The sequence below is a fragment of the Coccinella septempunctata genome, chromosome 5, assembly GCF_907165205.1.
Source record: "Coccinella septempunctata chromosome 5, icCocSept1.1, whole genome shotgun sequence".
Lineage (NCBI taxonomy): Eukaryota > Metazoa > Arthropoda > Insecta > Coleoptera > Coccinellidae > Coccinella > Coccinella septempunctata.
In genome coordinates, this window is record NC_058193.1 from 33044304 (window position 1) to 33067110 (window position 22807).

Below are 22807 nucleotides of genomic sequence, written 5' to 3' on the forward strand. Positions count from 1 at the left end.
CCACTGAAAACTAAAACTACCGTGTTCCATTACTGAGAACAGGGCCGTCCTCAGCGAAATTCATGAGGAAAATGCTTTTTCCTCAGCTTTTTCTAAAATGAGATTAAACTGTGTGTAGATAGGAAAGAAGTCAATGTTCAAATCGATTAACGAAGAACTGGATCATCCACATTTCTGTTTTTTTATCTAAGATTGGATTGAGGCACATCGGTTGATATACCTACATTGGGTAATTTTTCATCATAATTAGTAGACAAGAAATAAAAAAATAATATGTGAACTATCAAGGATATAATAGAAAAGTCATATTAGTTCAATATAATTTTTATTGAACACAGGCCAATTAGATTAAGGGAAAAGTTTCATGAACTGAAGTGATAGTGCAAAAATCTTAATAAATAATAATGATAATAATAGAGCTAATAAATGTCAATATATTCGAAAATACGAGAGCATATTTTCGGCATTCTATAGTTGCTGATCTTCATTGTAATAAACTGAAGACAAGCATAAAAAACTGCATTATAAAATTTCTATATATAATAAAATATGAAAAATCAACAATTATTTTACAAATTTACAATATTTTACTCACAACAATTTTGGAATAAGTCATTTTCAATGACAAATTCTTAAATAATGGACACAATAATGTTGATTTTCATCAACACCAAGTTTAAAATTTTTTAAATTGCTTATGATTTGACAATAAGATTTATATTTTCGATTTCGTTTCCATATTATTCAGATAGTACATTTGAATTTTAGAATCGGCGTTGATGAAATAACAGTATAGTTTTCATCTCACACAAAATATATAAGTATTGTGTCGTAAGTGTTAGAAAACCATTATGAGAAATGAATTTGGGAATATTTTTCCGCATTAGTGAACTGAAATTATCATACAGTAAATCAAGAGTGTTTTCTATGGAACTGATCTCTCAATCGATTGCTCGACTGCAAGAAAAAGCTCGCAAACGAGACTTTTACATATGTATAAAAAAAAAATCATATAATGAAGGGAACCAAAGTTAGTACCCACATTATGAAACAAATACCTAATATAAACGTCACTTGTCATGGGTTTTGTCAGGCAGGAGCGGTACAGGGCGAATGGTTAATAAACGTGTGGTTCATAGACCACAGTTTGCAGTCTTTGTTGTTGAAATCATATTTTTTGGCTAGCTAAGCTCCTTAAAGATAGATCAATTATGATTGAACCGAAGGGAAAATATTAGGGAAAGTTTGAAATCTATCCTACTTCTGATTACAAACTTTCAATAGAAGTCGTTTACGATTCGTAAACAATACAGAAGATCTGGCAATTTATGTTCTCTGCCCAGGAACTGTTGGACAGACTACCATAACTAGGGGGTGATCAAAATTTTTATCAGAACTATCAACAGTTTCTAGTTACCTTAGCACCACTAAACGTATTTGATATTTAAGGATAACCGTTTAGTGGGGCTAAGGTAGCTACAGAATCGCCTATGGTCCCCATGGAAAGTTGGCACTGAAGACCATTGCACCTTCACCGACATTTCTTTTCGGTGTCAAACAATGACAAATAGAAACCGCATTTTCCAGAGCTAAGCGGACAGCTCTCATTCTTTTTTTTTTCGACTCATGATGATGGTACCAATATCAACATGTCACCAGCTTTTCGCTCAACGTCAAGAACATCGATGTTTAAGCCTCCCCTATTATGTTCTTTATCGAAAAATCGGTCAATTTTCTAACCGATTGATTATCCCTCTTCTCCTTCGCTTCCTGGATATCTAACCGGAAGGATGCCTGATCCAAGTAAGGTTTGTACATGTAAATCTGCTTGTGGTAATTCTCGAAAGGATTGACGAAGTCCAGCTGTAAATGTTTCTTGACAGCGGGCACAGCAACGGGACAAATAGGCATTATCTGCTCGTGTTCTGGGCGAGTTGCATCTATGGTATAGTAACTCTTGCTTGAAGGTATTGGAGATGGATGATAGATGGGTTGTGGTTCTGGTGAAGACATACTATCGCATGAATCGGTGTTTCGGGGTGAATTCAACGATGTTCTTTGCTTCATCTCCATCTCGAATATTTTCTTCTTGCATCTCGATTTACCATTCTCTCTGAAGCCTTTCGCGAAGGGGTTGTGGTCGATCTTCAGGGCTGTTATGGAGTTGTTCTGGAAAGAAAGAGAAAAGTTGAAGCAAGAGGGAATGTATGCAAATTTAAGTGAAAAATCTCAAAGGGACTGTCAAGAAAGTACTAGTAAAAAACCCTAATCATTATAGAAATCATTTGCCAGTGTGTTTTGCTATTACGATTATGTATTGATATCTAGTTAGCCTAGACCAGTTCCATGCATAAAAAAAAAATTTGCAACGAACAATGACTCAGTAGAAGTGTCAGTGTGAAGTTTGAGGTCAAAAAAGTAAACCAGAGAGGCAATAAATTAAAAAAAAGAAGATGTCCACCGAAATTGTGAAAATCGAAAAATTGGAGTATCGAGCCATCATCAAGTACCTGTATTTAAAAAGGTTAAGAGTTAAGCAGATTTACGAAGATATGCTTAATACCCTTGGTGATCAATGTCCTTCGTATGCGACCATGAAAAATTGGACTACAAGACTCAAAAAATGTCAATTTTCAGGAAGGCCAGTTTCTGTGTTAGTCCCCGAAAATATCGATGCAGTTCATGACATGATTTTATCAGACCGTCGAATTGGGCTAAAACGGATATCTGAAGCACTGAATATTTCATACGAACGCGTTCATCATATAGTTCACGTCAATTTGGACATGAGAAAAATTGCTGCAAAATGGATCCCCCAAATGTTTCAATGTTGACCAAAAGCGTGCAAGGGTAAAAGCATCGCGTTCGATCTGTGCTCGATTTGAAAACGATGTAGACTTCTTGAACCGAATTGTTACTATGGATGAGACTTGGGTACATTTCTACGATCCAGAAACAAAGCAACAATCGATGGAGCTTTCGAAAAAAAATTGCCCTATTAATTTTTATTGATAATTAAATAAATATCGAATTAAAAAGAGTGGAATTATTAAAGGGATGTATTTCTTCTTCAGGAGGATGGTTTTAATTTCCCGTCGAAAAGCATTTCCTGAATCTTTCAATGGCTTATTTCTGAAGGAAGTCTGGCGAAAATCAAAGCCATCAAAGGACAGTCCCCCTCATTGTTTAACCGCCATTAAAACGAGCCCGTATAAGGATCATATGGCGTTTTGTGCATAATTATTGCACCACGAGACGTTTCTCGGTTTCTTCTGGGGTGGCATGGCACCTCACACACTCGAGGGTGAGTCTAGACTCCTGTCGCCCATATCCTACGACAATTTGCTTGTTTGTTGCCAGAAATGCGATATCTACCAGGCCGGTCCTTCAACCGACAAACAATGGACAGCCCGTGGCGCCACACTTTAACAGACCTAGTTACATTAGGTTAATTGCGTGTTTTCGTTCCTTTGAAACAGGACCGATGATCGGATGTGGAGGTCCTGCATCGACAGGCGTTGAGAATACCGTGAAAATTTCCTTGCACGCCCTCTTGATCCACCGGCGACATCGATGATTCATCGATTGATTGATTATGGGCGTTTTTTCAGTTCGGTTTTTTTTTAATCGGTGAATTGTTCAACTGTGTGTCATGAATTAGAACTTGTGTTGCACAAGGTTTACAAGAAAATTTAAGGGGTTATTACTCGCCAAAAAATAGTGTGTTAGTCTTTCTTTAATTTGTTTTTTGAGCAGTTCGTAAAGATGACAACTGAAAATTTTTAATTTTCTTCTTAGAAACCAGGAAACTGACAGAAATAAAATCGTGCACCCATTCTATGGGAGGGAGATGGCAATAAAAAAAAATTGTTTCGCAAGTTTACCATTTCCTTCTCAATATTTTACCATTGAAAAATAAATTTTTGATAACTTGATCCATTTGTAACAAGGCCAGATGAAACGTAGAAGATTTTGTTTTTAAGGGAGCTCAACGTATTTGAAAGTTGATCTCTTAACCCATCATCTTGGTCTCCAGATAAATTCTTCATGCCGAAGGTTTTTAGTGGCGGTTCAAGGAGTGATTTTGGGGAGGGGGGCATAATTTTATATTTGAAATTCTGTAAGGTTCGGTCTTGACGAATTTTTCAGGATTTTTAGAAGGTCAGTTTTCGAGTCGTTTATCTTTCAATAAAAGAAACCGTAGATGAAAATGTGATACATATTCTGAAAGAGCAACTCTTCTTGTAAAAAATCTGATAATTTCATCCATCCACGTGCAACCGTTAGGTCTTGACGAATTTTTAACTGAACCCAGCTTTTTCAGTATTTTTCAGAGATCAGCTTTCGAGTCATTTATCTCTCGATAAAATTAACCGTAGATGGAAATGTGATACATATTCTGAAAGAGCAACTCTTTTAGTAATAAATCTGAGAATTTCTTTCATCTAGATGCAACCGTTCGGTCTTGACGAATTTTTAACTGAACCTAGTTTTTTCAATATTTTTCGAAGGTCAGCTTTCGAGAAGTTTATATCTCAATAAAAGTAAGAGTTGATGGAAAAGTGATACATATTCTGAAAGAGCAACTCTTCTAGTAATACATCTGAGAATTTCATCCATTTCGGCACAACCGTTCGGTCTTGACGAATTCTCAAGTGAAATTCGCAATTTTTGAAAAATGCCATTTCCAAGATGAAATTCTGAACGAAGGGAGATGGGCTTTCGAAATGGCTTGCAATAGATTCAGCGTGTTCGAAAACCTTTATTTTTAAACAAAATTTCCAAATGTCTAGCCCAGTTTAGGAGAAAATAATTTTTTTTGTTTTTTCAATTTTCATTTTCGAGTTGACTTCGAAGAGCTCTCCTGAGTGCAATTCTTTAGTGAAGCATCAACTGTTTGGTTTTCTAGAATCTTCGGAACAAATTCTATGCACTCCATATCCTAGGATAGTAATAGAAAATCCTGATTTTCAGGCAGAGTAGCAAATAGGTCATTTTAGGGGTTCTAACCCCTTGCTCATTTTTGACCCAAAAAATCGAGATTTTCGAAATTGAGTTTTTGTGCTAGGGTGGAAGCCTAGGCAACGCTGATTATATAACCGAAAATCCCAAATGGATCAGATGAATATAACAGGAGATATCGCAGATTGAAAATTGCAATTTTTGAAAAATGCCATTTCCAAGATGAAAATCTAAGCGAAGGGAGACAGGTTCTCGAAATTTCTCGCAATAGATTCAGCGTGTTCGAAAACCTATATTTTCATACCAAAATTTCAAATATCTGGCCCAGTTTAGGAGAAAATAATTTTTTTTGTTTTTGCACTTTTCATTTTCGAATTGTTGACTTCGAAGAGCTCTCTGGAGTGCAATTCTCTATCGAATCATCAACTGTTTGGTTTTCTACAATCTTCAAAACAAATTCTTTGCACTCCATATCCCAAGACAGTAATAGAACATCCTGGTTTTCAGACAAAGTAGAAAATAGGTCATATTAAGGGGTCTAACCCTTTGCTCATTTTTGACCCAAAAAAAACGAGATTTTCCAAATTCCAGGAGTAATTTGGGGAAGGGAAACACCATGCACCGATGTTAATCTCACCTGATACGCTGTAACAGCGACAAATTCCGTTTCCTTGAAGTAGAAAGTCTTGGATGGGCTCCAGTGCAACTGTTGCAAATTGTCCGTCTGTACCAGTATGATCTTTGGTACGTATTTGTGCATCGAGCTCAAGGTAAGGCTGCCCGGACTGGGCGTATTGCTGTTCGTCAGCTTACATTTCTCGAAATTGACCGTTTGAGCCATCCAGTGATCCCCCTTGCTGGGGGAATCCGGATGGATGTACACTCCGGGGTGTGGAGTCTCCTCCACCCCACAAGACGTCCAGCCAGACTCCGCTGTGAATTTCAGCCTGTGAGGCGAGATGAGCTGCATCTCCAGCAGGAGGCAGTAGTATTTGTCGGGGTCCAGATTCGAGAAGTCTATTTTCAGTATCGGGAAGATACGCCTGGAACAAAATAGATCAATTTTTATTTTTATGAAGCAACATCGAAAAATTCGTTGGTTGGAATTTCAAAAGATGATTTTTCGACGAAAAAACCTATGGTGAATAAGAAAATACACAAAATGTTCAATTATAATTGAAATGACACATTTTCGAGCTCATTTTCGAAGAAACAAAGAATGGTGAAAACCGCAGCCTCCTACGATACGTCGTTTTTGAGTTTGACAGTTTCGTGAAGTTCTCATAACTTTTTTGTCTTTGAAGTTACAAATCTGAAACTTGAACCTTCTACAGGCACTTTTTTACGTAGAATCCACTGATGAGCTCAAAATATTTTTCCATTTCGAATCATTAGGTGAACTTTCATTTTTTCAAATGCAAACTTTTATTGCATTTGTTATTATTGAATTAGAACAAAAATCTTCTGTCAGTAGATTCTACGTATGAAAGTACCTAAGAAGGTTCAAGTTTCCGATCTGTAACTTCAAAGAGAAAAAAGTTATGAGAACTTTTCGGAATCGTCAAAATCTAAATTTTTGTTTATAACTCGAAATCTAAAAATGATAGGCCGATTCTGCTTTCAGATTTGGATCATTCATGAAAAAAGAGCTAGAGAATATGTCATCCGTTTCCTTCTAGCTGCTATAATTCTTGAGATCCCCTCAGTAGACAACGAATTTTGCCTACCCTGTAGAGGCTGGGTCTTTTGATCGATGGATAAGCCACAAAAACTACAGAAATGTAAATCAGAATTAAAAACCCTAAATTCTTTAGCCCAATTGACGAATATTTTCCTGATACTCCATTATACAAAAAATTTTGTGATTTGCATGAGCTGTCAACAAGTGGTACTTCTAGTAGCGTCGGTGACTCCCTCATAGCCCTCAGTTTTTGCACATGTTGCCCAAATTAGGCCCCATTTTCCGTTTCCGCCACAAATCATAATAATTCACAGGATTTGCTCCTGTTTGCCTTCTCATCCGAATCAACACTTTATTTGTCGGCGGATGGACCACCTTCTTCTTCACCACTTCCGTCTGGAGGGGTAGGGGGATGATTATAATGTGTTATTTCAACGTGACTGTCAATTTATTCCCCGGGATTACAATAATCGGAAAAACAAAGAGGGATGCCGACCGCAAAGGGTCCAAATGAAATCGCCGATGCTGGGCTTCAAAATGATGAACTACACAGATGTCCTTGCTGAATTATGACAGCACCGGTAGCCCCGTGAAATTCCCTGAGAATTTGGTCCAAATAAGGCAGTGGCGGGTGTTGCAAGAGGCAGAGAATATGACTGATTTTCAAAAAAATTGGTGACAGGTAAAAGTAAAAAAATGTTATCCTTCTAACGAAGTAAGAAGGATCAGATTTTCAGGAACTGTTTTTGAAGCCATCGTAGTGAGTTTTTCACTCTGATTTTAACGAAAAAATTGTACAGGGAAGTCACAAGAATATCCAGAATTTCGATTCGGGTTTTCATTAAACATATGTTTCATCTATGATTTTTTTCCTAAAAACGAATGGAAATTATCCCCTAAACCATATTCGTAAAACTGGCTATTTCCGAAATATCACATGCTAGATTTTTCTGGAAAATCTTACATTTTGAAAAATGTCAGAGACAAAAAAGGTTTCCAATTGAAGGGGCATTCTAACGATTCAAAAATGTTGCAGGAATTCAAATAATAATGTTTGGTGATTCCAAAGACATTGTAGCCTAGTTAGAAGTGCTTTTAGGTGAATTTCAGATTTTCTTTGCATCATGGATAAACAACTGAAAATATATTTCATAAAAATATCTTGAGCAGTTATAATAAACGTATCATTTTAAGTGTGTTCAATAAAAAGAATAATGATCCTGTAGTATTTGTGAAGTTTATTCCAAATAGTAGTTTTTTGTTGAATTGTTCATCCCGATATAATTTCTCTTTGTATATACAGGGTGTCCCAAAACTAGTGAATCAAACGTCACACCACGATAGAGTAGATCAAATACTATCGAATGACACCAACATTAGTTGAGCGGAAATGTACCGTTTGTGAAAAAACCTAACCTAAAGTTGCCGATTTTCGAACTATTTTTTCAATCACAAGGACAATTTGTGATTAAGGATAGCGTTTTTCTCCCATATTATCACCCCTATAGAGGGGGGTCATTCTGAGTAATAAAAATAATGTAAAAAAAACAATTGTTTTAATTTACAGTTACTTAGGTTATCGATTAACTACTTGAAATAATTTCAATAAGGGGAGATAAAACAATAATCTTAGTTCAATATAATTTAAAATCAATATCCTTTTTCACAAACTGGCCCTGTGATTAAGAAAAATAGTTCGAAAACCGGCAACTTTAGGTATTTTAATAAAATTCTGATTATTTTGGAAACGGTACGTTTTCGTTGAACTAATGTTGGTGTCATTCTATAATATTTGGTCTACTCTATCGTGGTGTGACGTTTGATTCACTAGTTTTGGGACACCCTGTATAATGAAAAAAAGAGTTCTATTCTATAGATATTTCAAATGAAGTTCGACACACAGTGGACATATTTTCATTGATCGACATTTCTAGTAGGTAACTAACAAATTAGCTATTTAATGTTGAAAGTGTTGCATAACCAAAAATAATAATTGAGCTACGTTTGCGTCCCTTAGCAAAATCTCAGGGTTACTCATCAACCTCAAGTGGTCTGGCGACAGCTTTAATTCCTATTTGGTGTTATCGGACAGCAGGTACACAAACAACATGAAACAATAAACTGGCATTGTGAAGAAGAGGACCTTAACACATTTAACACTTGACTTATCCTTCTAACGGTGCCGACATGGCACCAGTGCTACTCAGGAGACACTGACCACCCCTAGGTAATCCCGTATAAGCCCTTCTGTCGCAACCACCCTCAAAAAAGACCGTCCCGAAGAATACAAAGGCTAAATTCACACATCACTTCAGAGGACAAGTGCATTACACTGCTCTCACTGTATCATTGTTATTAATATGGGGCGGTATCTTTTGGGGGCATTGTTGGACCCTCAAAATGGTACTACCGAACAAAAAGAGTTCAGTGAAACATTCTCACAGATATTACGGGTAGCATCTTCATATCCTTGCCGAGGAACTATGTCTGGCTCGAAAAAACGAAGAATGGAATGTATTTACAACATACGACATACACATGAGGGCTATTCCAGTTGAAAAAATCATGAAATGTCGAGCAATCAACAGAAAACCATAAGAAAAACTCAGGCTTAGTCATACCATTCCTACATTCTCCGAAAATTATCGTGAATCTTCAAAATCCGACCGGTAAATTAAAGAAATTTCAAACTGTTGTAGCTTATTTATTATTTTTAACGGAAACGTTCAAATCATCGGTATTTCCCCGAGTAATGAAACGTGCCAAACGTATTTTTTCTAAGGCACTTTCTCAGAAAGTTCGAGAGGAAACACGCTAATAATTGCTTCCGACTTGGCACCAAAATATTGAGGATGTCTGCCTTTTATCACTATCGGAGGAATTCTCAAAAACCAATACCGTGTCGAAAGTGCCTAAACGTCCAATGAAAGAAACAGGTACTTGACTTTAACTAGAGTCATAAAGCCTCGAGTGGTTTTACATATTTACAACGTGAGATGAGGACAATAACAATTTCATTTGAGGTTTTTTGCCGATTTTGGAAAGTCGATGACCGACGCCTCAACACATCCGCTTTAGCTATTTCCTGTCTGGGAAAATACTTTGCACTTTTTATGGTAGATATATTATATCTCTCAGCTTCTTATATGGATGAAAATCTTCAAAAAATGAAAATAACTGAAGCAAAATGTTCAGGAAAAGAGTGTGGAAAAAATTCCAATTCCTTCTGAAAATAATCCCTCCTATATCAATTTGCCTTTCTTAAGCAGATTCCCGAATTGTTATTTATTGTCTTAGGTCACGAACTGAAACGTCAGAACCGGAAAGTGGTGTGTTTTGTTTAGCAAGACGTTCATTGTTTACTTTACCGAGGGTTTGCAACCACATGTGGTTTTCGTCAATTGGTTTCTGGGTATCGCTCTTGTAAACATGCATCATGTCTACCGAATTTTCGACCAAATATAAACAAAATTACAGATTGATAAGGATGAAGAGCTTGTCATCGACGAGTTTTCGCTTCCTGTGAAAATATTGTTGATCCTTATTTTCAGATTGAAGATGAAAATGTACGAAACTACCTAATGGATATTTTCAGCATTTTCTTATCAGTCAATCAGGACTCAGGAGTCAATCAGATTTGAATGAAAATCATTCCAGATTGATATTCTCAAATATTTTCGAAATTTAAATTTGTGGTCAACTTACCTCCCAGTTTTTGTAATGATCATTTCAGTTTCGTTTTCATTGAATCTATTCCAGAGCTCTTTGTTGTTCAATTCAGCCTTGGCGGCTAAAATTCCATCAGCACCTGGAAAAATTGAAAAATCGATTAACAAAACAAACCTCATTAAAAACTATTCCTACTTATAATGAAAAAATTCAAAACTGCATTATGCCAAATATTTTTGTTGTTCACAGTTGAGACCTTTTCGATAAAATAGGATTTCCATCTTATTTTTCTTCTATTCATAAATGTCATTTGCATTTTTTTCGAACTGAAGAAGTCATTAAGTCCAAAAGTAATCAAGTTCCATAAAAAATTGCATAATAGCGGAAAATGAATTGTATTCACAAAATATTGTTGAAACCAAAATTTATTTGTTTACTGTTTTTATTCAACATATGTTACTTACCAGCGTTGTAAACTCCTTCATACATTTTCTCACTTTTTTTTAAAACTTTTTCACCTATGTTGTAATACACCAATTTCACAAAATTGACACTGTCACTGGGGATAACACTGTTACTCCCACCTAACGAAGTACTTCTTCCAGAGTAGATACAAGTTCTGTCATTCTGGCATTGCCCCTTTTGCATTTATACCACGAGGAAGTAGTGGAAGGGGATGGTGTTATCAGTCGATCATAATCATCACTGAGTAGTTGATTGAATGTTTATTATATTATTTATCCGTTCATCATTTGTTGTTAGTAGAATTTCGTGGTTGATTCATTTAAAATTCAAAAGTACCTGAACCAACGGAAAATTTGCTTTGATGAATAATTCTTAAATGTTTCTTTCATTTTGTTAAAAAAACATTATATTTTTGAAAAATGAACATTATTTTAAATAAAAAAATATGGGTCAAAAGTCATTACAATATTATTTTTATAAGCTATTGAAGAAAATATTCAATTTTCATTATTGTGATGAATAATTCGAAATTCCAATTCACGTTTGTTTGATTGCTATCGAACTTTTTTAAGTTTAATTTGAAATCACAAAATACTCAAGGAGATGAGAATATTCGAATAGTATTCTTTTAATGCATTTTATTTTCCACTAATAGGAATAATTGAAAAAGTATAAAATATAAAACAATTCGCTGTCTATTAGTCAATAATAGTATCCTGATTTTGGAAAGAAATGGAGTGTAAAAATTATATGCCATTTGTATCCCTTTTTACAATAATCCTTTCAATTCGATGACGGCTTGCTCAATATTTATTTTGACTTCAATTAAAAAAACATTATACGAGAATAAACAGCTCATAAACACATTACAGTGTCTGGTATTGAGTTAACTTAATTTTCGAACTTCACAAAGAAACGTTAAACTACCATAAAATTAAATAATTGCCTGTAGTTACTTTTATAACTCAGTCCATTCATTGCTCTGACCTGTAACGGTGTTATACCAAAGAGTTACTCTTTGGTTATACTATGGCTGTTTTAGGATAAAGCAATGTTAAACAGTATCGTTGATCAATGTTAATTTTGTGGAATATGCATTTATCCATATCGATCATAATTCATGATAATCACGACAAAAAATAACAGACGTATAAAAAAAATAATTTCCACATTGCATTGTGCACTGATTTTTATTTTCTTAGAACTCAAATAGCAATTGTTGATATTGAGAAATCTGTACTTAGGTAATAAGTTCAGGATTATTCACGAATGAGGTCATATTATGTTTTGTTAGTAAAAACAACGAGAAAACTATTTCGAATTATATTCTTGACGCATTCACCAATTTGCAACCAGAGAAATTGACTGTACTCTCATTAGATTTTCGATCTTTGGTGATGGTGGTGATAGAAATTTTGTATCGAAGTATCAATTATTCCTGTATTTTTATGTATCTCGAAATCATCAGAGTAGCTTATTTGGAGTGTAAACCTATTGAAAAAACACCTAAACGAGGGACTTTAAAACCAGTTACCTACTTTCTTGTTCTTTTCTCCTTAAAAAACGGAAAAATAGCTAATCCATTTCATCTTGCTTAGTGTGACCAATCATCACCATAATAAGTGAAACAAAATAAATGAAACTTTGTCATTTGTTTAACTAGAATTATTGTGATAAGACATCGGCAAAAACTCTGTTCACTTGTCCAACCATTTGCACAGTAACCATCATTTATATTTACTTCGGCAGATAAGAAATGTTGTTTGAAACGTGAGTTTTCAATCCCTTTTCGATGAATGGTTGATCTGTTTACTCACTGATTTACGGAATTACCTACTATTTAACGTCCATCGATGATGATTAAGTGACATTCAAGAAACAGATTTATCTGTCAAAATATGTCACTTAAAGAGATAGGCTTCAAGTGATTCCGATAACTTAATAGGCTATTTAAGAATAATTGAAGAATCTTGATAAAACTGTAATTTTCACATGTACCAAGTTGAAAATGACCGTGGGAAAAGTAAAAACCAATAAAAATAACAACAATCCATGAGATGAAAATAAAGTTGAGTTGAGAAACTTTCAAGCAATATACCTACAGCGTGTAAATTAATAGTTGCGAAAAAATTTAAGGGTTGATCAGAAAATGGTGTGAGACTTCCATTTAAATATTTTTTAGCAGCACCTTCTCAGATACAGGGCCCTGAAGATGGCTCCTAATTTTAATTTTGCTCTTCAGGTCCACCGGTCCACGTGTCATTTTTGGGGGCTGTAGAGGCAACTTAAAAAAAGTTCAAATGTAAGACCCACACAATAATATTTTTAAACAAGGAATCACCCTTGAATTTTTTCGTAACGATTCATTTTCACCCTGTATATTGTCAGAAAGTTCGACTTTGTTTTCATGGGTTGCTGTTATTTTTATTGACTTATACTTTTCCCACGATCATTTAAAACGTGGCTGCATGTGCAAATTTAACTTTTATCAAGATTCTTCGATTATTCTGAAATAGCCTATTAAGTTATCGGAATCAGTTGAAGCCTATCTATTCCAAGTGACATATTTTGACCGATAAATCTGTTTTATGAATTTTACTTAATCATCATCGATGGACGTCAAATAGTGGGTTATTCCCAAAATTAGAGTAATTCCAAATTTCATCTAATTTTTTAGTGATACCAAAAAAGCAATATGGACGGAAAAACATAGAATGTTATCCTGTTAAATTCACAAGAATGTGTACATCCTGTCTGGTTCATTCTTTATCGTAGTCATTGTTTTCTTCCACTTCCGATACTTTCGAATACGTACTCCAACTAGGTTTTGTAAGAAAGGACTGATGAGAGGTAGATAAATCTGAAAATGAGGGTAAGACATTATTTACCTTTCTGATTCACTATTTCAAGGAAATAAAAAGTGACTCAAAACTGTAAGTTTCCGTAAAAGTTGTTAATAGAAAATTTGTTCATTAGACATTTTATTGTCTATTTTCGACACCTGTTCATAGGAAATATTGGTGTTTTTTTCGGCATTGTTTCTGTTGAAGTTGAAGCTTTCTACAAAACATTAGAGTAGTTTCAATGTCATTAAAATCAATTTTTTGTACTTATGATGAGAGAAATATCAACACTGGATGGGAATTTCATTCCAAATAAATATCCAAAACAAATCTGATTAATTAGTATATTTTTCAAAAAGAATCATTAACAGTCCCCCATAAACAACTATTTATGATTTCAAAATTTTCCCAGAAAACTTCATCCAAGCATATCGAAGCAGATAAAAACATAAGGCAAAGTTAGTAACAACTAGATTTCCAAAAATTGGCTGGCAATTCTAGTATCCAGGAAGTTGACAGAAGTCTTCAGAACTTGAGCGGTTTCTTGGGTACCCTAATGGATTCCAAAAAACAAACATTGATTGGTCCCTTCAATTAGTACTACTCTCATAATGGCCCTTATCAATGGAAATACTTCGATAAGGCGATAGTGCACCCTGACAATTTTGTTTGTGTTAGTCACACTTCTAGTTTACCACCCATCTGATAATATTTTGTAGTCAAACAATCGGATGAAAAGTACTGCGAATTTGTTCAAGATTGAGTTTGGTCTCATGAGAAAAATGTGAGTTGAACTAGCCAATGTTTCTCGGAATATTTTCTTCTCTCTCTTATTCTCAATAATTTTTAAAAATAAAAACGATCTTGGTTCTTTATTTTCGAAAACAGAGCTTTGAGGTGACAGAATATGAAAACGTTTTTGCAATATGTATTTATAGTTTATAACTGGATTATAATAATTACCATGAATATATATAATTTGTTATAAAAATTGTTTATCTCTCGAAGGCTCTCTAGATTTCATTGGTTCAATGTTGGGAGTTGCAAATCCAGAAATATATCAAAAATTTTTCGGAATTGACTCATAACTCTAGAGAATACATACCTAAGGAAATAATTTATCAATATTGAAATACTATTGCCAAATTTACAACTGTAGTATAATAACGAAATAATGTTTTTTCTTTTTTTTAGTTCATATCATCATAATCATAATCATCTTAAAACTAGAGGTATGAACAATATAAATAGCCTCTCTAATTATTTATGAGGCTCTTACTGAGAAACATTTCGTTATTGGAAGATTATTCAACATAAATTAGAAATCAATTCGAAACATTGTCAGATAATAATTAACAGGTTGTCCGACGCCACGAGGTTTTGGCCAGAATATACAGGGTGAGTCTTTGACTCGTACAAATATTTTAACAGTAGATTCTTGGGGTCAAAAGGAATACTCTTTTCCCTTACCATTTTTTCTGAATCGGTTCGGTTCAGAAGATACATGCTGTTGAAAACCCATAAAAAAATTTATTATATAATTGTCAAACTCAAAAACGAAGTATCGTAGGAGGCTGTGGTTTCCACCATTCTTGTTTCTCCGAAAAGAGCTCGGAAATGTGTCATCCGTTTTAGTCTAGCTGCTATTGTTCTCGATATCCTCCCGGTAGACAACGAATTTTGCCCACCCTGTACAGGGGGAGTCTTTGACTCGTACAAAAATTTTAACAGTAGATTCTTGAGGTCAAAAGAAACACTTTTCTCCTATACCATTTTTTCCGATTCGGCCCTGATAAAAATATATAGCCATTCTAAGTTTTCATAATGAGCTGTGACACCCCTGGAAAAACAAAATAACCTTCAGTATAACTAGCTAAATCTGTGACCTACACATCTGTGGATCTTTCAAACAGAGTTGTATTCAGCCGAAGTACACAATTTCACAGATACTTTTGAATTTCTGAACATCAAATTACTCGAAAACGGCGCATTATACGAGAAAATATGAAGAATACTATTATTTTACCAAACATTCACTTAGTAGGCAAATATCATGCCGCTTCCATATACAGAGTGTCCCAGGATTGTCGGAAATAAATTTAGATATAGATATAGGTTGAGTAGTTCAAAATGAAACCAAATGTTGCAGAGTTACGTTGCTTCAAAGATGATGACTTGATTATGGATTTATTCAATTTCTCAGAGGGACAGAGATAAACAAATAAAATTTTCAAATAGAGATGCGCCTAGAATTCAATTCTTCACATATTCTTCATAGCCACAGAGGGTTACTCTGCTTTTTTTTCATCATTCAGGCTCATCCGAAAAATGTATTGAAATGACGATTTCTCATGCTGACGATCAAGCAGAACCTCCATGAGAACTTATTTTAAGGATCTGAACCATAGACATAACCCCCCTTGGGTTTAGTCTATGATCTGAACCTATAGCCCAATTTATGCTCATTAATCCTTGAACAATAATTGCTTTTCGTGAAAAAAAAATTATGAAATCAAGTGTAGCGAAAGTATAGACTAAAGTTCAGCATATTTGACTTGAATAAATTGTGAAAAACAAGGCGCAGTGACATCAAAACGCCAATCGAACTCCAATTAAAAAAAATTAGAAGAGAGAATTAGTCAATGATGATTTTGAGTGGAGATTCCCAAAATATCGACTCGACTCATAGGGTTGGATTTGAAACTAGTTTTCGGTGTAACCCAGGGCGTAAAAACAAGCGAATTGGTAAAATTTGCCTTTTTCCTCTCGCAAATAGCAACAAAACTAATAATTTCTTTTTCTCCTGTACCAAACCAACCATTAGGTCGTATAAAAATGGTGAAGGCTAAGTGAAAAATTTCCAGAAACATGTGCTGGAGACGACGGCGATGCGACTTTGTAATTAGCGCAAGATAATGAAGCACTTTTCAAGAAGTTTAAGGTGTAATTCTTGTAAAAATTGGCGACAGACCTCAAGAGGGCGAGACTTCAGACCGAGCCTGTCAGCGTGCCTGATTGCATAGGCGCCTCTACTTAACACTTTGGCTGCAAGTCAAGTGACGACGGGGGAAAAACTGTGGCCGGAAATACCAATTATTCCGTCTTTTCAAGTTTGTTTATGTAATTGGATTTTGGGTTTCTACCTGTTAGTGCTAAGGTACGCTCCTTGCGTATGGCTGCTGAACGGATGATTTATGATTTACACTGCCAATAACATCAATCATCCATATTTCCCTTTGATTTTGTTATAGTGTTAGTCATTTTCCTTCAGAGAATCATCACCCTATCCATATCGCCCACATAGAACAGAGCACCTATAATATTTCTGATGAAAAAAAAATCAATTTTCAGGAAGGCAGCTCTCTTAATTGTACAGGTTGTTATTGCTTGCTCGAAAACATATTTCATTAAGAAACATGGGGTAAAATGAGCACCCCTTCCTTAGTAATTCGTTAATTTCCCATATAAAGGCTGAATGAGATGAACTGGCAAAGTCATTTTTCGTTACTTGCGATCTAGAGGCATTTTTAGGGATCTATCCACATTTGTAAATACACGTCCTAGAAGATTGATGAGCTATGAATTCAAATTGATGTTTTGCCTATGTCCCAATTCTCAAATTTTTTGACAATATTACAATGAAACGCTAACTTAGCCTTTTTGCCTACAATATTATTCTCAGACCTGGTAAATTCGGTCTATAGGCAAATTTGATCTTTCTAAGGACCTCACACCAACGATATAAAATATTCCAAAGTCGTGTATTCCAAGAGCTTTTATTAATCATAGTTAAATATTTTATTACACCAGACTACCTGATAATAAAGTTGTAATAAATTTCAGTTCAAATCACATTTCGCTTTCACAATAAGTACCTAAATGGTGTAGATAGGACCTACACCAAACAAGCATAATTCGAGTACCTATATGGCAAGTGTAACAAATTATAAAATGAAATCGTATAGTTAGCTTCCAGTTCTAACAGAGTGATTCTGCTGATGTTATGCTGGCTTGAGCTGTCAATTTCTCCTAGAGGAGGAGAACAAATTCAATGTAAATTACCTGTTAATTCAAGCTCTGATAGCATTTTCTTTCTAGATCAAAAAGAGAACACAAATAATCTATTATCAACTTCTGAAGTGTACAATTAACTGGCTTATACTTTGGTTAAAAACTACGAACAAATATTTCACATTTTTTCAATTTATACCTAATGAATAACCTCAAGTGTTAATTACTTAGTAAACAACATCTCAATTCTTATTGTGTTAAATTTTGATAGCAGAAAGATTAAACTTCTCCGTCATTAATATTTGAAGTGATAAAATTCAAACTGCAAATCAACGCGTGAACAATTCACTCTGTAATTCATTTTTCATCACTTACACATCTTTGTCTGACAAGTGTGAATCAATTTTAGTAGATTTAAAGATCAAGAAAATCCATTTAATTAACTGGCTAATTTGTGCGTCTTTTCATATGTGATTAACAATTCAACTGTTAATTTGTAAAAATTAATGGCCAACATTTTGTTTTACCCTAATTGATGAAAGGTGAAACAAATCTATTAGGTATATTCATTTCCGCGATGATTCAATGATCATTTTTCACTCAGTCAGTATTTTATTAAGAATAAGAATTAAGTATTCTACGTATTAGATATTACTCTTCTAGAGAAAGATTGATAAATAATTAATGAAATAAAGAAAAATCCAAAGCAGATAATATTTCATATAAATAGAACGTTTTCTACAAGTACCTTTACGATTTTTCCAGAATAAAAACCGTTAATTCATATCATTATTATTCCTAGAAAAGATCATTTAAACCGAATTAATATTACTCCATCTAGTTAGTACTTCAACTATAAGGCTATTCAGGAATGAATTTTATTAAAGTTAAGATATAATCTGTAAATACACTTGACTTAGTAATTAGTGACACTCTTCATTGTCCTATTGGTGACTTTTTAATGCTGTTACCGTTAACTCAACCAATTTGCACTGACGATGAATATTTGAACCCATCAGCAATCTCCATTTGCGAATGACAATGTCTCCGGAACAGACAATAGGGATGGATTAAAGTGTCATCACTCAGTATTGCATGTATACAGAATTTTATATACAGTGTGTTTCGCTTCAGCGAGTCACCGGATTTAGAAAAAACTTTTCTTCACACAAGGTTCTTCAATCTTTGAAATATTTCAATTTCAACTGAAAGAGGGTGGTGATAAAGTATGACAGTATACAGTGTGTCAATTTTAAATATCATGCAAAATCAGAAGAAATGCATTAAGAGGTAATTTTTGGCTCGTAGTGGACATTTTATACGGTTTTTATGCTGTGGATGTTCTTACTTTCAATTCTTCTACATCGCAGGGCTGTGTTTTATACAAAACCGACTTGAAATGTCCTCAGAGGAAAAAATCCAAGAGTGTCAAGTTTGGGGGGCGAGATGGCCATTCAATTCTATGAAGACTCTACCCTTAGATGAATCGTTTTGATAGGATATCTCACCTCAACGTGAAGAGAATCTGAAATACGAAATGATATCGAGAATAAAAGGATTTCAGTCAAATCCATTAATTTTAAGGGCTCGAAGTTTTAAGTTTCAATCTCGGATCTCCGATGAGTGCTTTACCTATCTGTTTTTTATTTTCCACTCAGATTCTGACGCGACATCAATGCGAAACGGTTTTTCATCCCTGAAGGGGTTAACTACGCCCATGGGGATCAAATAGCTACCAAAAGACTAGTGTCGATAACCAAAGTCGATGATGGGCATTTTAAAGGGGCGCCATATAGCGATAACTGAAGAACACACGTTGGTTGAAACAGTCGTAAAATGTAAAATGCTACTTAGACATGGCGTGTTGTTTAATGTCGCGCCTTCTTGCAGAAACTGATTGTTTACCGTCGAGATTTGGTATCTGTTGAAAGGCAGTCAAGGGATCCTTCTGTATTGTTTACTCTTCTCGGGGGCAAATAAATGGTTCGTTGATGATGGTGAAAATGGTTGAATATTTGAACTGCGGTTTTGTTTCACATTGATATCACCCCTAATGGATGATAGTGAAGGAATTTCGAGATTTATTATTATCTACTTGAAGAATTGCATTCTGAGAACTTGTAAGAAAAATATTCTCTCGAATATCGAAAAAGAACGCAGTATTGCAAATATAAAATTATACCCCTCCTCCCCTAAATCATTTTTGAAAGCCGCCACTGGCTCTGAAACACTTCTTAGAGTAGAAAATTTAGGAATGAATCATGAAAAAACTTCTTCCAGAAGTACCAAACTATCACGTTTTTTATTAATGATTTGTTGTCGACTTGAACACAAATATAGACTCAGTTTTGGTTTTGAGAAATCTGCGACCTTAAAGGCTTCAAATATAACAGATCACTATCTCTTGGTACCTTATTCTTGGTATTCCGACCTAAGCAATTGGGCAATTAGAGAATTCTTACAATGGTCCATTAAATAACTATCTGCCGACAGAGTCAAACAATAGAAGTAAAATAGAGATGATTAGAAGTATTCTGGTGTGTGAAATTTCAAGTATCACGTCTCTTTGATTACATCTGGCGTCAACATTAGTATTTGTCAGCCAAACATTACACTTTCATTTCAAATCATTATTATTAAATCTCTCTATTTCCATTACACGGTTGAGCTGTTGTATGTATGCCTTTCAACAACTCTAGCATTATTTAATAAGTGCTGAATATGGGCTAGTTTTCTAGACTGTCCATATTTTTCAACGCAACACTGTATCACTTTTTTTGTGCAAATTTTTTTATATTTTCCACCACGATATGTTATAACTCTTTAAGGGAATATTTTATAGATAGGTATAGGCGAAGATATGTCATATATGTTAATATATACCTACAGCAGGTTAGACATAAATACAGGTACCGTGGATCAATGGAGTGTAGCGTTCATTAATACATTTGAAGGTCTATAGATCGAAACTCAGAGAGAAAGGGTCCATCCAGTGGCAGAGAGTCCCGAAGTCTGGAAATTAGGGTCGCATCGAGCTGTTCTAGATGTCCGAAGCTCTTCTGTATTTTGGTGGGATTCAGCAGAGTAAGTATCTTAGAGCAGTGAAACATCAGTCATAGGGCGCTTATGGGATTGAGGAACCAAATGTTTGATAATATTGTAGACAGCTATAAGCCAAACATTGAATTTAGTTTTCTCATACCGATGGTTTTCCAACCAAGTATTTCCAAGTTCAATGGTGAAAAATATCTCCAACAATTTAGTGAATGCAAGTGGTTAAGACACTAGTTTATATACCTTCTAATAAAACCAACCTTGAACTTAATACGGTATATATTTTTTAATCAATATTACAATACAATTGAATTACAACAACTTTTTCAGCATTTTGTTAGTACATACAATCTAAACATGAATAGATAAAAATCGAATACATAATTTGTTCTACGATAAATTCACTCAGTCAGCAATATGTTATATTGGTCTAATTATTTCTCAGAGAAGTGAATGGTCATTACTCGACCTTACTTCCCGGGTCAATAAGCACCTTCTGTAACTCAGCAGACAATTCTGATGCGTCAGGAACAGTTTTCGTGTTCGAATTTGTGTCATTCTGTAAAAGATCGCATTCTTTCTTGTGCCAATGCCAGTGCAAACGTTGACAATTTTTGTCGCAATAGATAACGGATTTGCATTTCGAACACTTCTTGACAAAATTCTTATCGGGTTCCCCGCAGGTAGCACAACCTTGGTTATTATTTAAAAAGCTCATGTTTCCATTCAAAGTCATCTTGATGACATTCAATGTTGAGAAGGAAGCTTCGTTTGTGAGACTGGTCAACATCTGACGGAACAAAATGCTTTCACGATATGGGAATTCTTTGATATATTCTTTCAAAAGTTTGTCCATGAATTCCAATTCTTTCTCTTTGTTGGGTTTCAACATATTTCTTGTGAATAAATCTACTGTATCCATAGTTTTCTTTTTGCCATCTCCTTCTTCTTGTTTCTTCTTCAAAGCAATTATTTCTCCTACCAAACAAGACAAATAGTGGAACTTGAAAGCCATTACTTCGTTCATTTCTGCCCCTTTCTTCATTTCCTTATCTCTCATGTCTTGTAACACAGCTTTTACCTCTTCTAAGTGCTCCGACAACCCTATATACTTCTGAAGATTGAAAATTACTCGCACAGGATGAACACTGCTCTGCATGATGAATAAGTGGAATTTGTCAGCTAAAATCGTGGGTAACTTGGGTTCGTGTGTGAGATAATAATCAACCTCTTCTTTTGGAACGAAATGATTGATGGCATCCGCACATTGGGTATTGCCAACAAAAGCTGCCATTTGACATGGTGTTCTGCCGACGCTGTTGGTAACTTGGGACTTTGCACCTGCAAGCAATAAAGAAATGCAGACTGCTGGATTACCTGAAAGCCCAGCAAAATGCAGTGCTGTATAATTATGCTGATGCTCACATAGATTGACGTCGCTCCCCTGAAACAAGAATTATTTGAATCTTCCAGAATCAAGTCAATCAATTATTAAAAAAGGTGAAGAGATGGGTGTTCAATGATATGAAAGTGAAATCAGTTTTCAGACTTTTTTCACTCACATGGTCTAAAAGCAACTGGACGATATCTTTATTTCCTTTATATGCCGCATGCTGTAAAGGTGTCATGGAATTTTCATCCATGATATCAGGGTTTTCCAAGTTCGGAAGTAATGCCTTTAGGAGGATCACATCATTTTTTTCTATTGCCTCAAAGACTTTCTTCTCGGTTTCGTTTAGACTTTTGGTATTCGTCATCTTTATCGTGGAAAACTAGTCGGGAATGCAAAAAAATGGAAAACGTTTCTTCACTTAACACTTTGGAAACAACTAACTGAAATTTAAGGTTAAGGAATTCTCAAGTTTATTGATTTCGGTTATCGGTCTGATACTTTTTAATTTCACGCCAGCATACAGGGCAGGACTGAACCAAGATTATTAGGATTAGGGGGAAAATATTACTGCTTATTCATTTACTGTTACAGTTTTACTGTAAGCTTACTGATCGTCTTGAGCATATAGATATGTGAAATCAGTTTGGAAGAAAAAAATTCCTGTTTATTATTAGGCAATTTGGGGAGGAATTTGTTATGTTTCTACCCCCATGCACAACGGAGTGTTTG

The 22807-nt window shown here is 34.8% G+C and overlaps 2 protein-coding genes across 3 annotated transcripts; both read right to left on the minus strand.

The window, feature by feature from the left end:
- Positions 1 to 308: 308 nt before the first annotated feature.
- LOC123313919 (T-box protein 2-like) lies at positions 309 to 10993 on the minus strand. Its single transcript, XM_044899027.1, has 4 exons — positions 10777 to 10993; positions 10349 to 10451; positions 5600 to 6005; positions 309 to 2169 (listed from the first exon to the last, which is right to left on the minus strand). The coding sequence occupies exons 1-4, from the start codon at positions 10958 to 10960 to the stop codon at positions 1690 to 1692; spliced, it is 1173 nt and encodes a 390-aa protein (XP_044754962.1). The 5' UTR covers positions 10961 to 10993; the 3' UTR covers positions 309 to 1689.
- A 9953-nt stretch (positions 10994 to 20946) lies between these two features.
- LOC123313902 (ankyrin repeat and MYND domain-containing protein 2-like) lies at positions 20947 to 22557 on the minus strand. Of its 2 annotated transcripts, XM_044899005.1 has the most exons (3): positions 22248 to 22557; positions 22111 to 22129; positions 20947 to 22026 (listed from the first exon to the last, which is right to left on the minus strand). In XM_044899005.1, the coding sequence occupies exons 1-3, from the start codon at positions 22440 to 22442 to the stop codon at positions 21146 to 21148; spliced, it is 1095 nt and encodes a 364-aa protein (XP_044754940.1). In that variant the 5' UTR covers positions 22443 to 22557; the 3' UTR covers positions 20947 to 21145. The 2 variants fall into 2 exon arrangements, with proteins under 2 accessions (XP_044754940.1, XP_044754939.1); XM_044899004.1 differs by having other exon boundaries at positions 20947 to 22129.
- Positions 22558 to 22807: the final 250 nt, after the last annotated feature.